Consider the following 16,822-nt stretch of genomic DNA (forward strand, 5'->3'; position numbering starts at 1 on the left):
GGAATTAGTATTGACTCAGTAATGCTACTGGGACTGGGCTTGATCAGAGATGAACCACAGGTGAAATTCTTTTCACTTCATCTTTAAAACAGATGAGGCTATAAACATGAGTGTTTAACTAGTATTTTTGAACTTGCATTCGAGTTAAAGTTCCTGGTCTTTAAAAACATTCCCTTCTGATGACATAACAAATATTTAATGTTCTAATCTGATTTATTAATGGCTGTATTTATCATGACTTTTAACCAGTCACTTGTTAGAAATTAAATTGGGATGTTACGGAGAAACAGACAAAAGATTCAGTTCAACTGTACACCTTTATTTACACTGAAGCAGCACGTAGTCACTATGGATTACAGAAATATACAGTGAACCAGCATTTCTGGGGATATGTATGAAAAATTAAAACTCAGGGCCATAGACTGATTAACAGATATAACTGCATGCATATTTCTGTATCACTACACGTCACAAAGAACTGTAAGCCAAACATCTTACACCATGTTGTTTTCCCCTGAAAACTCGTGATTATACACATCCTGCTGAAACCTGCATATAAATGCCAAAACTTGTGGTTCCAGTTTATCAGCCAAAGACAAAAATTATTGGGGGGCTATGTGGCTTTCAGTGTTACACAGCAACTCGAGTGATTCCCTGCTTCCATACAATGCCGATACAGGATGTTTACCAAAGCAATCTAAGATTTCATCAAGTACAGAGGAAGTCTTCAGTTTTTATGAAAGTCACATCTGCTAAATACTTAGTAAGACTGTGTAAATGCTGTATATCCCACAGCAAAGTATACATGGCTATCTGTAACCCTCAGCTATAAATAGCAAATCTGTAAGATCACCCTGTGCTTCCACGCTTGTTAGGTCTGCAAGAATTCTGGCATTACTACATTGTAACAGAAACGCTGTTAATGATGAAGCTTGCTAATTTTACACAATATTCATTAATAAAAATAAAATGAACATCAGTCTGTGTCAAGTACTTGCGTACCTACCAATGTATTGACTGTGTACTGACATAATTAACTAAAAAAGAGGAACAGCATTATAAAGCAGTGTAGATATGACTGGCAGTGTTAAAAAACTCAACAATATATGGTATAGAAAAGCCAGTGCCAGTATCTCAGATCTGCAGAGGGAATGAGTATTTCAGGATCCTCAGCTCCAGGAGTAAACCTTCCGTACCAATGAAAAATGAACATCAATACTTGTCATGTGGTAAGATGCATGTGCTGTTTGGTGGCACACTGTTTGTTGTGCTAAACATTTGTATTAAATAAATCAATATTCTAAGTGAGGTGCTGCATGCAACATTGCTACCTCTGGGTAGAGATAGACACGGCACACATTTAAAGAATGATCTTTCACTAATTGTGCACTATATGTATGAATATTTAGATTTTATTTTGCCTAGGCATAATAGAATTTGGTACAACAAAAATAAAGGATCAAACAAGTTATAAAATATAATTTTTAAAAATCCTAATATTGAGGAGACATTTCCATTTTCACATTAGAGACAAGTGCCCATAAAACCTCAGTTTAAAAATCAGCCTAACCTGGAACTGCCATACTGTTCCATTCAGAATTAAACATAGACAAAAAAAAATACAGGCTTTTAAAAGTATTTAAAGCCATCCAACCCTTAAACTGTTACAACAGTTAGGAGGATCATGGTTTTCATTCAAATTGCTGAGCAATTTTATATGTTCCAACCAATTATATTCCCTATGTTACTGACTCACAAATTATATAATCAATAAATTGACAAATTAGTCTGGACTGCAGACATCATGGGCAAGTTACACTATAATGTCTGCTGCCCTATGAATAGGCAATTGCTTGCATTCAAGATGGTGAACTCTTAGATCCTATGAAAATTAAAACTTGATGTTGACAAAATTGGGACTGTAACAAACATCTGATCAGCATCGAGGTATTGCACTAGAAAGGCACATTATCTCTTGCTACAGAAGGGAAGACCTGCATCTTTGTAGCACTTTTCACAACCTCAGGGCCTCCCAAAGCTCCACTACTGATCCAACGTGGTAAACAAGAGTAGATATTTCGCTATAAACTAACACACACACACACACAGGCTTACAGCTGCAATTATGACTGGTAATACAATGGATAGCCAGTGACCTCTCTGACCAGCAGATGGTACACCAGCCTATCCGACAGAACACTTGCAAAGACAGAAGATAAATCATCACTTCCTTGACTTTAAAAGGGATCCCAAATCCCAAATGCACGCATACATTTGTTTAGACAAATGAACAACCCTTACAACTCAAGAACACCCATCTGACTATTTTAGTCTGCTCCAATTCTCTAGCCCAAGATACAGGGAAGCTGCAAATTACAACCTAAATCACAAGGTAAAATATAAAAAATCCAGAAATAAATGTGTCAAACATTATCCGTTTAATTGAAATTCATCTAAAATCTCTTAAATAAAATTGTTAATATGAAAAGCAAAGACGACAGCTCCAATGTACTTACCTGCTGTAATCTTATTCATACAACCTTAACGAGGCAAAAATATTATAGCTGTTATATTATAGCTACTGATGTCCAATTATAAGGCATTTGCCATGCTCTGCAAGGATCCAAAACAGAATATATTTGTCCATCAAAAGTAGACTAGCCTGTTTGCATAGCAAGGATTCATTCTGTTGCATTCACTCCTTGATTTATATTTTGTTTTTATAGTCAAGATGCAATGAAACTGGAAGCACAAGTTTTAGTCATTGTTACATAATGATTCAAAAGAACACGCTCAATGTGCTACACAGGTCAGCTGGCTACAACATAAAATACAAATGCAAGGCATTTGCCAAATTCATTCATGATTTTCTTTTCATTTTCCTCTCTTTGAAATCTACGACATATCATTCAGTTTCATCTGCAAAGCATTTCACAACGGTTGTGTAGGTTCTTTTTTCAGGGCCCTGAGAAAGGGCCATATCAAGTCCAGAAGAACCCTTCAAATCCAGCATACACACACAATCAGACGTAAAGTGCAATGTTTTTTTTAGTGTTGGGCAACATCATGCTGCTCGGCAGGAAGCAGCACGCAGATAATTTCTCCCAACCATTTTAATGTCAAATGGCTATTGAGACCCACCCATGTTAAGTTTGTATATATATTTGGGGGGGGGTGGGAGACTTCCAGCTTCTCAGATGTAAACAAAAATGAAACGTCCAATTTGGTCCCATTGGCAAAAAAAAAAAATGACATGCTGCTTTGAAAAGTGATGACAATTAATGGTCTCCTTCTGCAACTACCCCTTAATCCAACTTGGATATCAATTTCTGTCAACCAATGTCGCATTAATAAGATTGGAAACAAGGGCAGTCTCACAAACAATCGACTGACGTTTTCCAACGTGAGATGCAACCATTTGCGCTGATCCTATTTGATCCATTAGTTCAAAAGAAAAGGACCAAGGCATCCATGTCATGACGGCAAACAGGCTGTAATGAGTTGCCAACTTACCAACTCGGTGTTGACCAAAAGGGACTTGATGGTTTGCTGCTGTCCATCCATCTGCCGTGCTGCTTTGACTGTCTAACCATGGCAGCCTTGTGCCTCAATTCCAACTGACAAGTGGCAAAAGAAAACGACACTTGTGCCCGGATTGCATTTCAAATTCATGAGAGACTCGTGAGAAGTCCTTCAAGATCTTTGTTTCATTAAGAAATCAATCATTGTCCATATCATATGATCCATATTATAGAATTTGCTCAGCCATCATTATTCAAATAATGAAAGGCAAGGCCATGTTTGAGAATAGTCAATCCCTTACAAACCATAGTCAATAGATGCTTTGGAAATTGTTACAAGATTAGACATAAATACCTAGCAGTATTTAAACTAATATTTCAATTGACTGAAGTGTGGAGCTTTAAAAAGGTGCAATGGACAAATTGAAATATTTTTGAATTACAGTTCGGATAAACTAGCAAAGATATCCGGCTTGTGATGCTGACGTTATTCGTCAGGATCATTAGATTAAATCCAGCCGTGAGAAGCATTTTCACACCTTTCTCGATCGTCGTAGTTCATTTGTTGCACTTACCATGGTGACTGTCCTGCTCTCCACAGCCTTTATGAAGAACACTGCAATCAGAAAGGCTAACCTTTGATAAATACACAGTAACGTTATAAAGTTACACAGTGACTAACTTGCCCTCGCACAATTGGCACCACAAATGCTATGAGCAGCACTCTGACATCACAAAATGTTGCAGTATAAAGGGGAATAGTTGCAAACTCATAGCCAGATCTGGCATAATGAGGGATTATAAAGGTGTATCTAGAGGCAAGTCAGAAATGAGTGGCAGCTTCAGGCATGAGTTTTTGTCATTGAGACCAGGACACAATTAATGCAATCAAACAGCAATATTTCATCAGCTTTGTACACCAGCAAAATCCCTCATTCTTTGTATAATAAATAAAAGACAATGTCAACCATCATGGAATGAAGCCTTCAGTTTACAGGACCACGATCATCCAAGGCTCAAGTACGATCTTGAAGCGAATCCACTCTTCTCAGGAAGTGGGTGGTTCAATGGTCATCTCATCAAAGTAACCGCAGATGTGAAACTTGTTGAGACAGAGTAGGAGAAGAAGTAGCTCCATTTTTTCAATTGATGTCATCATATATACTAGATGTGGGTGGAACAGGTGCTTTCAGTTTCTTCTTCTTACTGCCGCTCATGCCAGGAGCACTAGGAAGTCCTAGGTGAGGCTTCTTTTTTTTGCTCTTCTTGGAATCAGAATTGTTGGTACCTTTACATGCAGCAAGAAAAAACTTGTTAGCAATGTGTTTGTTTCATCAGATACATGGTAATTTTTTACATTTCTACAACAAAACTAGCAAACCGTCTATTATGCAAAATGCAGAGTGCTGGAGGAACTCAGCAGGTCAAGGAGCATCTGTGGAGGGAATGGACAGCCGACGTTTCAGGTCGGGACCCTTCGTCATTCCAATGCAATGGGTCTGTCTCGGCAGTCCTGCTTGTGGATTTTGGGAAGGAGATTGAAATGGGTATTGGAGAAACTATAAGGTCGGAGGTTTTGGAGGGAAGATCACTGGAGGTTTAGGATTAGATGTATTAATGACAGAGTACAGTGAAAAATTTTGTTTTGCATGCTATCCAAACAGATCAGATATACAATATGATACCACAATCAAGTCAAACTCAAGTACAATGGATCACATCCCTCAGCATGTCAAAATCAACCTGGCACAAGAGGAGAAAACAGAAAAGAAGTGTGGCAATTCCAGCCTTACTAATTGGAAAACTAACATCTTAGACAATGCTCTAAAGTGGGCACCTCCAAAGGATGCATATCTAGTTTGTTGTAGTGTTAGATTAACCAGTCCACACCAACCTTTAGTACGATAAAGAGCACTCACTTGCTTTGGAAGATGCTGAGTCAGAAGGTGAGATATCTGAAGTGCCATCCCATTGTAGTCGGCTCATAAAGCTCTGACTCTCTGAGGCATCGTAACTCTCATTCTCTACAGTTACTTCAGATTCCGGAAGGGATCTGAAATGAAGCATAAGACACTCTGAACCCACAGCGCTGTTGTAATGTCACTTAGGCCAATCCATAAACAATAATGGAGCAGATGGAGATATTTATCTGCTGATTGATTAATGCAGGAACACAAGCTTTGCTTCCTTCTTTGGAACAGCCTGTGCTGCTGCATTGAGATTGCAGAACCAGCAAGGCTTGGAGCTACTTCACTTAAACAAATCTGCTTCTGAATAAGAAAAAAGGCCATCGGAATCAATGAATCATGGTGTCATAAAACATGGAAACAGGCCCTTCAGCCAACATTGCCTGCGCATACCAATAACCCTCATTTACACTAATCCCCACATTACTTTCAACTCTCCCTAGCTTTTACCGTTCACCTATATACAAGAGGCAATTTAAAGTGGACAATAATTTACCAATCAGGTCAGTGGGATGTGGGAGGAAACTAGACCACCAACTATACCAGTGCTACCCGACAAACCTACCCTTTTAATATTCCCAATGCCATTTTTAAATGTCCTTCTTCCATTAATCCAGAATATTCTCTCTAAAGGTGGGGGTGCTGCGAGCCGGCTGCCCTGTCAGCAGCGTGTTAAGTAATTTTCAACTTTTGTTGTTGTTTTAGTATGACCCAATGTGTGTTTTTAATGTTTCTCGGTGTGTCTTGTGTGGGGGATGGTGTGGGGGGGTAAGGGGGAAACCGCTTCAGTCGCCTCCCTCACGGCCTAACGCAAAGGATCGGTGCGGCCTTTCCTGGAAATGGGCCCGGAGCTTCAGCAGCAGGCGCAGCGTGGACTTTTTCCAACATGGAGCCGGCGAGCTCTCGCCCGGGGTCGCCAGAAGGGAGTGCTCCGATCGCTGGCCCGCGGAAGCCTGAAGCCGCGGTCTACGTAGCTTCCAGCTGGAGCGGCGTCCGGAGCCTGGGTTCCCTCATTGGGGACCCCGGAGGAGAAGAGCTCCGACCACCGGCCCGCGGCCTACATCAGCTTGAAACAGCAGTCTGCGGTGCTTCTAACTGCGGGCGCGGCGGGGACTTACCATCCGGAGCGAGATCCCTCGCCGGGGATCCCTGGAAAAGAGCTCCGACCGCCGGCCTACACCATCTTGAAGCCACGGTCTCCAGTAGCTTCAAGTAGTTCCATTTGGGACTTACCTTGTCTGCACATCTGGCCGCCCGCAGTGGCGACTGCGGAGGTTGGTGGTCCCGACCACCGGGGAAAATGGAGGAGGACTGACTAAACTTTGTGCCTTCCACCAGTGATGAATGCTGTGGTGGATGTTTTGTGTTCAATTTTTATTGTGTATTGTGTGTTCGTTTTTATTGTACCGCTGCTGGCAAGTTCATTTCACTGCACTTTATTGTGCATGTGACGAATAAATCTGACTATTGACTATTGAACAAACATCTCATGAATCCACTTCTGCTGTAATGGCTTTTCCACCAGCTTATTTCACAACCCCATTATCCTTATTTAATTACAATAGTATTAGGACATTCTCTTCATCAGAGGAACTTGATAAGAATAAGAACTGCAAGAAGAAACTGCATAATTCAAACGATTTTCACAAAGTACCAGTCCCATGTATATAATATGCTGCCTCTGTATATAATAGTGTAGGAAAGAACTGCAGATCGAAGATAGACACAAAATGCTGGAGTAACTCAGTGGGACAGGCAGCATCCAGCATTTTGTGTCTATACATAAAAGCAGGAAAGGTGTCCGCTATTGTTGTCCATTATATGTTGTCCATATGTTTGTCCATTATAACTGAGAAAGGTACTGTCGTCGTACGCAGTATAAACAAATGGCTGCAGTTGCTCGTTAACATAAAAGCGCTGAACTAACTCAACAGGTCAGACAGCATCGCAGGAGAACATGGGTAGGTGATGTTCCGTGTTGGGACCTTTCTTCAGATTCTCGGTCTGGGACTGGTCCTGGAATCTAGGCGACTTGACATCCACAGCCTGTTGGGGGCCGGGGGAGCGGCTAGGATAGGCCGGAGTGCAGGGCGGTGGGCAAGGCTTGGGTGGCTTGTGTGGCGGTAGCAGGCACAGTATTGGAACGGTCAGGACAGAGCAGGCAGACCTGGGAACAGCCATGACAGCGGCAGCAGCACTGCGAATGTCGTACAGGCAGCCATGGTGTAGGTCGTCCGCTATAACCAAAATCAGTTATGAAGAGGTCCATTAAAACAAGCGATATTGTATTATGGTGTCATATCTGAGCAACTTTAATTTAATTGAGAATTAAGACAGCTGAGGGGTGGAGTTATAGAGGTGTATGAAATCATGAGGGAGACTAGATAATGTGAATACATAGAATCTTTTACACAGGGTAGCAGAAAGAGGACATCTGTTTAAGGTGAGAGGGGAAAGATTGAAAAGGAACCAGAGGGGCAATGTTTTCACTCAGAGGGTGGTGAATATATGGAATGAGCTGCCAGAGGACTTAGTTGCGGCAGTTATTATAACAACATTTAAAAGATACTTGGCTAGGTACACAAATAGATAAAATTTTGAGGGATATGAACCGAACATTGACAAATGGGAGGAGCTTGGATGGGGCATCTCAGTCGGCATGAATGAGTTGGGCCAATGGGCCTGCTTCCATGACATCCCTGAAAGATGCCATTCAAGAAGTTTTCATAGGAACGGCATTATCAAATTCCATTGTGGTTTCACTGTTACTGTATCAATTCCACCACCTCACACAATTGGACTTACACTGAAGATCCCAGGAGGTAGACCCGTACAGATCGCCGCTGCTCATCTGTGTGCTGAGGACACCGCAATGACCTAAAACAAACAATAATCAAGCTGTAGTTAAACGGGAATATAACAAGTACTGCACACATACATCCAAGATGGACACGAGTATTACTCCATGGAGTAACTTTGCGGCTCAGGCAGCACCTCTGGAGAAAAGTTCCGACTGTCCACAGGAGCTTCTCCATCAGATAAGCCCATCACATGCATCATCACACTCACAGCAGTTAGAGGCAAAATGACACAAAGTGCTGGAGTAACTCAGCAGGTCAGGCAACATCGCTGGAGAAAATGGATGTGACGCCGTTTCTCTTCTTCGGACTCAAACAGAGGCATTTCAATCCAACATGTCCATATTGTTGTTTACATTCCTCACTGAAGACTACAGCTCGGCGTTTAATACCATCATCCCTTCCATGCTGGTTACCAAGCTCACGGAACTGGGCCTCTGCGCATCTCTCTGCAATTGGATCCTCGACTTCCTCATCCACAGACCACAGTCTGTTCGAATTGGCAGAAACACTTCGTCCTCAGTGACAATTAGTACGGGAGCACCTCAAGGCTGCGTGCTCAGCCCCCTGCTTTACTCACTCTATACCCATGACTGTGTAGCCGGACATAGTGCGAAATCCATTATCAAGTTCGCCGACAACACCACTGTTGTCGGACGAATCACAGATTGGAACGAGTCAGAGCATAGAAGTGAAATTGACCGACTGACCAAATGGTGCCAGCACAACAACCTGGCTCTCAACATCAGTAAGACCAAGGAACTGATTGTGGACTTTGGTAGGGAAGGATGAGGACCAACAATCCTGTTCACATCAATGGGACGATGATGGAGAGGGTCAATAACTTCAAATTCCTGGGCGTGCATATATCAGAAGATCTTTCCTGGACCCAGCTCACCGATGCAATTATAAAGAAGGCACATCAGCGACTCTACTTCCTGAGAAGATTACAGAGATTCGGCATGTCAAAGAGGATTCTACTAAACTTCTACAGGTGCACGGTAGAGAGCATTCTAACTGATTGCATCGGCCTGGTTCGGCAACTTGAACGTCCAGGAGCGAAAAAGACTACAAAAGGTTGTGACCACTGCCCAATCCATCACCGGCTTTGACCTCTCCACCGTCGAAGGGATCTATCGTAGTCTCTGCGTCAAAAAGGCAGCCAAAATCAAGGACCCACACCATCCTGGCCACACACATCCAGGAAGAAGGTACAGGAGCCTGAAAACTGTAACATCCAGGTTCAGGAACAGCTTCTTCCCTACAGCCATCAGGCTATTAAACACAACAACAAATAAGCTGCAAAAAACTATATTATTATTGCACTATATTTGTTATTTATTGAACTTTTTATTTTTTTCTCTTCCCCCATTATGTACTATGTTTACATATTCTGTTGTGCTGCACAAGTAAGAATTTCATTGTCCCATCCGGGACATATGACAATAAAAACACTCTCTCTCTAAATGAATTACAAACACTGGCCTCTCATGAATCCTCTGAGAATTTTAAAACAACCTGGTTTTTCTGCGTGTACAGTAATCAATATTGAGCTTTGATAATTTTTTGTCTCATTTATAATAATAATAATAATAAATTTTATTTAATGGGTGCCTTTCAGACATCTCAAGGACACCTTACATAGTAATCGGAATAAAAACATACAATCGGAATAAAATAAGTAATAAAGACATCACAGAGACACAAATTAAAAACAGAATTCAATCCAAAAACAGAAAATCAAAAACACAGTGTGAAGAGAGAGCAGCGGTAGCCAAAGCGCGCCAGCGTCCACTCTCTCTTTACAGCAGCCATCTTGGACACAGACTTACAGGATTACAGTTAGACAAAAAAATCATCCCCCCACAGTGGATAGCACTGTGGGGGAAGGCACAATTTAATATTGATTTAATCTATTGACCTATTACAAAAGTGCTGTTTGCTCCTTTGCTCCATAAAATATGCATTAACACTTCTGAGACTAACATATAAAAAAAGTGACCTGTATTTATTACATAAATTACTATTCTACAAAGCAACGCATGTTAATAGCTTCACCCATGAATGATACATTACAGAGGTCCTTTCCAACCTGCAGTTTGGTTTTAGGTTCTACTTCCCTGCTCTTTTGCACACAACATCACGACTTTCTCTCTTCAAGCATTTTCTGTTTTTATGATTATAGCCTCAGCTTCTTCCATCCTTTGAGCCAATGCACTCACAATAATAGCCCACTGCTATTTTATTCCATGTCACATAGAAACATAGAGTCAAACAGCATAGAAGCAGGCCCTTCAGCCTAACTTGCCCACAATGGCCAACATGTCTAATCTTGAACATTGCAATATTACCTGCCTCAACCATCTCCTCCGCCACTTCATTTTTTCTGGTGAATGTATTTCCACAACGTTAACCAGCAAGATTCAGGATTTAGACTCAGCAAAAATAAAGCAACTATTATAAATTTCCTAGCAAGGATGGTATGTGATTGAAGCAAACCGCAGGTATTGGAATTCCAATGCATCATCAGCTCTTATTCATCCTGTTGTGGAATTGTTAAGGAGAAAAACAATGGGCCATTTTGTAGATGGAACGCACTCAGGTAGCGGATGGGGTGTCAATCAAGCCAGGAAATTTTTCTTGAATATTGTCGAGTGTCTGCAGTGTTGGAACTGCATTCACTAAGATATTGTACGCTGTGCCTTCTATGTGGTGGAAGGACATTGTGGTGCCAGGATACTCATACTTGAGCCACAGTATTTATGTGGCTTGTCCACTTGAATTTCTGGTCCATGGCAATCCGCAGGATATCGAGTGGACTCGCTGAAAACAATGCTACTGAATATCTAGAATTGTTGGTTAGATTCTCTTTTATCTCCTTCCCGGTACTTTTTTTTGTGGCATTAATGTTACCTTTATTTGCATGGCATTGTTAAACCAGAAAATGACACAAAGTGCTGGAGTAGCTCAACAGATTAGGCAACACCACTGGAGAATATGGATAGGTGACATTTTGGGTCGAAATTCTTCTTCAGTCACCTATCCATGTTCTTCATAGAAGCAGCCTGACCCACTATGTTACTCCAGCACTTTGTGACTTATTTTGTAATCCAGCATCTGCAGTTCCTTGTATCGTTGTATCCACGCTGTTAAGCCAGAGTGTGGGTTCCTTGTTCTCCAGAGATGCTGCATGTTCCGCTGAGTTACTCCAGCATTTTGTGTCTATCTTCGTTGTATCTACATTGTTAAGCCATTGTTAGGCCAGAGTATGGCAGATTCTTGGTAATTGACAAATGATAATATGGAATCGAGTTCAAGTTCAGGTGAGTTTATTGTCATGTGTCCCTGTATAGGACAATTAAATTCTTGCTTTGCTTAAGCACACAGGACATAGTAGGCATTTACTACAACACAGATAAGTGTGTCCATATACCATAATATAAATATAAACACACATGAATAAATAAACTGATAAAGTGCAAATAACAGAAAATGGGTTCATAATAATCAGTTTTGTCCGAGCCAGGATTAATAGCCTGATGGCTGTGGGGTAGTAGCTATTCCTGAACCTGGTTGTTGCAGTCTTCAGGCTCCTGTACCTTCTACCTGAAGGTAGCAGGGAGATGAGTGTGTAGCCAGGATGGTGTGGGTCTTTGATGATACTGCCAGCCTTTTTAAGGCAGCGACTGCGATAAATCCCCTCGATGGAAGGAAGGTCAGGGCCGATGATGGACTGGGCAGTGTTTACTACTTTTTGTAGTCTTTTCCTCTCCAGGGCACTCAAATTGCCAAACCAAGCCACGATGCAACCGGTCAGCATGCTCTCTACTGTGCACCTGTAGAAGTTAGAGAGAGTCTTCCTTGACAAACAGACTCTCCGTAATCTTCTCAGGAAGTAGAGGCGCTGATGAGCTTTCTTGATAATTGCATTAGTATTCTCGGACCAGGAAAGATCTTCAGAGATGTTCACGCCCAGGAATTTGAAGCTCTTGACCCTTTCAACCATCGACCCGTTGATATAAATGGGGCTGTGGGTTCCCCTCCTACTCCTTCCAAAGTCCACAATCAGTTCCTTGGTGTTGCTGGTGTTGAGGGCCAGGTTATTGCGCTGGCACCATATGGACAGTTGCTCGATCTCTCTTCTATACACTGAATCATCCCCATCAGATATACGTCCCACAACAGTGGTGTCGTCAGCGAACTTGATGATGGAGTTCGCACTGTGACCGGCTACGCAGTCATGAGTATAGAGTGAGTAAAGCAGGGGGCTGAGCACGCAGCCTTGAGGTGCTCCCGTGCTGATTGTTATCGAGGCTGACACATTTCCACCAATACGAACAGACTGTGGTCTGTGAATGAGGAAGGCGAGTTTGGTAACTAGCTTGGAGGGGATGATTGTGTTAAATGCCGAGCTGTAATCGATGAATAACAGCCTGACATATGAGTTTTTGTTGTCCAAGTGGTCCAAAGCGGAGTGAAGGGCCAGCAAGATCGCATCCACCGTTGATCTGTTGTGGCGGTAAGCGAACTGCAGTTGGTCCAGGTTTTTGTCGAGGTAGGAGTTGATTTGCTCCATGATCAACCTCTCAAAGCACTTCATCACTACCGGCGTTAGTGCCACTGGTCGATAGTCATTGAGGCACGTCACCTTACTCTTCTTGGGCACTGGTATAATTGATGCCCTTTTAAAGCAGGTGGGGACCTCAGACCTCAGAAGTGAGAGGTTGAAAATTTCCGTAAAAACTCCAGCCAGTTGGTCCGCACAGGTTTTTAGAACACGACCGGGTAGACCATCAGGTTTACAATCGGGCCAGTCATTATCTTATTAAATAGCAACACGAGCCAACTTTTGCTGCAAAGTAGCATGTATGTCTGTTTGCCATTGAGAATCCAATGCTTGCATGTTGTATATGTGTCATGCAGCATGAAGACAAGTGCTGCTTCATTTGCTGCAGATAGAATTGAACACTAGCAACCATCGGCAAACATCCATATCTATAACCTTACGATGGAAGTTCATAGATGAAGAAAATGAAGATGACTGGACCTAGTGCACTCTCCTGGTATAATTGCCACAACAATTTATTTTTGCAAAATATAACCAAGTCACTGGAATTTATCGCCTTGATTTCTATTGACCAAGATGATTGTGATGAGGTTTGTGACCATATTGCCTTGCAAAACAGGCTGGTTATGATTATTTGGGAGTATTTGCCATTTAACTGTACTATTGACGACCATTCCATCAGTTTGTTTATGACTGAGAGAAATGCCTGATTAGATTTGTCCCGATTTTGGTGAACATGACAAACTTGAGCAATTTTCTACATTGTGAGGTAAATCCCAATGCTAGAACTCCACCATCAGGTTCTTCAAACCTGAAGGTACACAAAAATGCTGGAGAAACTCAGCGGGTGCAGCAGCATCTATGGAGCGAAGGAGATAGGCAATGTTTCGGGCCGAAACCCTTCTTCTTCAAACCTGAAGAAAGGTTTGTCTGTTCATTCTCACCACAGATGCTGTCTGACCCACTGAATTCCTCCAGAACCGTATTTTGATCAGGCTGCATTGATTGTGAACTCAAGTCAACCTAAGCAAGTATTTGTAGCTCTGCTGGTGCTGTAAATCATTATCCAGCATAGGTTCCCAAGTCCCCAAGTCCCACACAGTAAGTACAATACCATCTATTGGCCATTATCACACCTGCAAAGTCAGGACCATAATCTTTCAAGTTCAGAGTTCGACATTAATCAAGATTTTAAATATTTCAGGTATTCCTCTCATTCTGTGACTTTTAACACATTAATTGGCATTGCAATAATGAACGTTCCCACCATCACTTCTAATGATTCTTGCATTTTTTTCCAACGTGCCTGCAAATTTATTTCTCAGCACATTGTTTCTGCACTCATCTAGGCTTCATGCCTTAATATTTGATTTGGGGGAGGGGAGGAATTTTCTAGTCACAGTTATAAGTGGTTACTTAAGTGCTATAAGGTATCCATGACTGGCGGAGGCTACGTTATTTTGCAGGATTCTTACCTTGTGCACATTTTCTTGGTGTGCTCAGAGATGACACCACATTGCTGAAAAAGAGGAGGCGGATTTACTGAGAAACACCCTTGGAATTTGACCAAAAGCAGACATAAAACTGGACAACGTGCAAATCAACAGCATAAGGAAAATCCACTTACAGAACATTGTTACAGGCAAATAAATAAAACAGGAGCAGGAGTGAAATTTATGTTCACTGTACTTTAAGAGTACTCCAGTTCTCCATGATCTTTCACATCTCATAATTGGTTAACACTAACCGTTGTCAGCAATGAGCGTAATTCTTCAGGACCCAGGTTTTCATAGTTGATGCCAGAATTATTGTTGTACTGTACCACAGAGAGCAGAAACAAGTATTACTACACACTGGGAGGCTTCATTCAGGTTTTATCAGACATTTATGCCCCAAGACCTCCATCTTGGCTAAAACATTACTTAGACTCATCTCATTTCCCAGCCTGTAGGTTACAGTCCACAAAGTGCTCAAAAATGTTAGGATGATCAAAGGATTATGCCAACATAATCAAACGTTAACATGTGTTAATCACATTTTTCATTATGATATGTTATGTTAGCATGATGTTAATGATGTGAACATAATCAAGTGTTAACATGTGATTAACATCACATGTACAGTGCCCTCCATAATGTTTGGAACAAAGACCCATCATTTCTTTATTTATTTGCCTTTGTACTCAACAATTTGAGATTTGAGGCTTTTGAAAATAACTACCTCACAACTCCTTTTGATATTCCAATTGATAAAACATAACATACAGTGCCCTCCATAATGTTTGGGACAAAGACCCAACATTTATTTATTTGCCTCTGTACTCCACAATTTGCGATTTGTAATACAATAGATCACGTGGTTAAAGTGCCAATTCTCTGATTTTATTAAAGGCCATTTTTATACATTTTGGTTTCACCATGTAGAAATTACAGCTGTGTTTATACATAGTCCCCCCCATTTCAGGGCACCATAATGTTTGGGACACATGGCTTCATAGGTGTGGTAATTGCTCAGATGTGTTTAATTGCCTCCTTCATGCAGGTATAAGAGAGCTCTCAGCACCTTGTCTTTCCTCCAGTCTTTCCATCACCTTTGGAAACTTTTATTGCTGTTTATCAACACGAGGGCCAAAGTTGTGTCAGTTAAAGTCAAAGAAGCCATTATGAGACTAACCAAATAAAACTGTTAGAGGCATCAGCCAAACCTTAGGCTTACCAAAATCAACTGTTTGGAACATCATTAAGAAGAAAGCACCGGTGAGCTTACTAATCGCAAAGGGACTGGCAGGCCAAGGAAGACCTCCACAGCTGATGACAGAAGAATTCTCTCTATAATAAAGAAAAATCCCCAAACACATGTCCGACAGATCAGAAACACTCTTCAGGAGTCAGGTGTGGATTTGTCAATGACCATGTCCGCAGAAGACTTCATGAACAGAAATAGAGGCGACACTGCAAGATGAAAACCACTGGTTAGCCGTAAAGATAGGATGGCCCAACTGCTGATGGTAGTAGCATAATGAATTCTGAAGTGTATAGACACATCCTATCTGCTCAAGTTCAAACAAATGCCTCAAAACTCATTGGCTAGCGGTTAGTTTGCCAAGAAGAACTTAAAAGAGCAACCACAGTTTTGGAAAAAGATCTTGTGGACAGATGAGACGAAGATTAACTTATATCAGTGTGATGGCAAGAGCAATGTATGGAGGAGAGAAGGAACTGCCCAAGATCCAAAGCATACCACCTCATCTGTGAAACACTGTGGTGGGGGTGTTATGGCCTGGGCATGTATGGCTGCTGAAGACACTGGCTCACTTATCTTCATTGATGATACAACTGCTGATGGTAGTAGCATAATGAATTCTGAAGTATATAGACACATCCTATCTGCTCAAGTTCAAACAAATGCCTCAAAACTCATTGGCCAGCGGTTTAATCTACAGCAAGACAATGATCCCAAACATACTGCTAAAGCAACAAAGGAGTTTTTCAAAGCTAAAAAATGGTCAATTCTTGAGTGACGATCTGAACCCAATTGAGCATGCCTTTTATACGCTGAAGAGAAAACTGAAGGGGACTAGCCCCCAACAACAAGCATTAGCTAAAGATGGCTGTAATACAGGCCTGCCAGAGCATCACCAGAGAAGACACCCAGCAACTGGTGATGTACATGAATCGCAGACTTCAAGCAGTCATTGTATGCAAAGGATATGCAACAAAATACTAAACATGGCTACGTTCATTTACATAACATTGCTGTGTCCCAAACATTATGGTGCCCTGAAATAGGGGGACTATGTATAAACACTGCTGTAATCTCTACATGGTGAAACCAAATTGTATAAAAATGGCCTTTATTAAAATCTGACAATGTACACTTTAACCACGTGTGATTTTTTCTATTACAAAT

At 41.5% G+C, this 16,822-nt stretch overlaps 1 protein-coding gene across 6 annotated transcripts in view; it reads right to left on the reverse strand.

Annotated features, from left to right (window-relative positions):
* Positions 1-298: 298 nt before the first annotated feature.
* atxn7l3 (ataxin 7 like 3) overlaps positions 299-16,822 on the reverse strand; it is a 46,365-nt gene continuing 29,841 nt past the window's right edge. For all 6 annotated transcript variants that reach the window (XM_033035358.1, XM_033035359.1, XM_033035355.1 and 3 more), the window contains 5 exons: positions 14,661-14,729; positions 14,389-14,432; positions 8,294-8,365; positions 5,441-5,574; positions 299-4,809 (listed from right to left, as the gene is read on the reverse strand). In XM_033035358.1, the coding sequence (XP_032891249.1) occupies positions 4,664-4,809; positions 5,441-5,574; positions 8,294-8,365; positions 14,389-14,432; positions 14,661-14,729 (465 nt within the window). In that variant the 3' untranslated portion in view covers positions 299-4,663. The remainder of the gene's footprint in view (positions 4,810-5,440; positions 5,575-8,293; positions 8,366-14,388; positions 14,433-14,660; positions 14,730-16,822) is intronic.

Source organism: Amblyraja radiata, chromosome 16 (genome assembly GCF_010909765.2).
Source record: "Amblyraja radiata isolate CabotCenter1 chromosome 16, sAmbRad1.1.pri, whole genome shotgun sequence".
NCBI classification, from domain to species: domain Eukaryota; kingdom Metazoa; phylum Chordata; class Chondrichthyes; order Rajiformes; family Rajidae; genus Amblyraja; species Amblyraja radiata.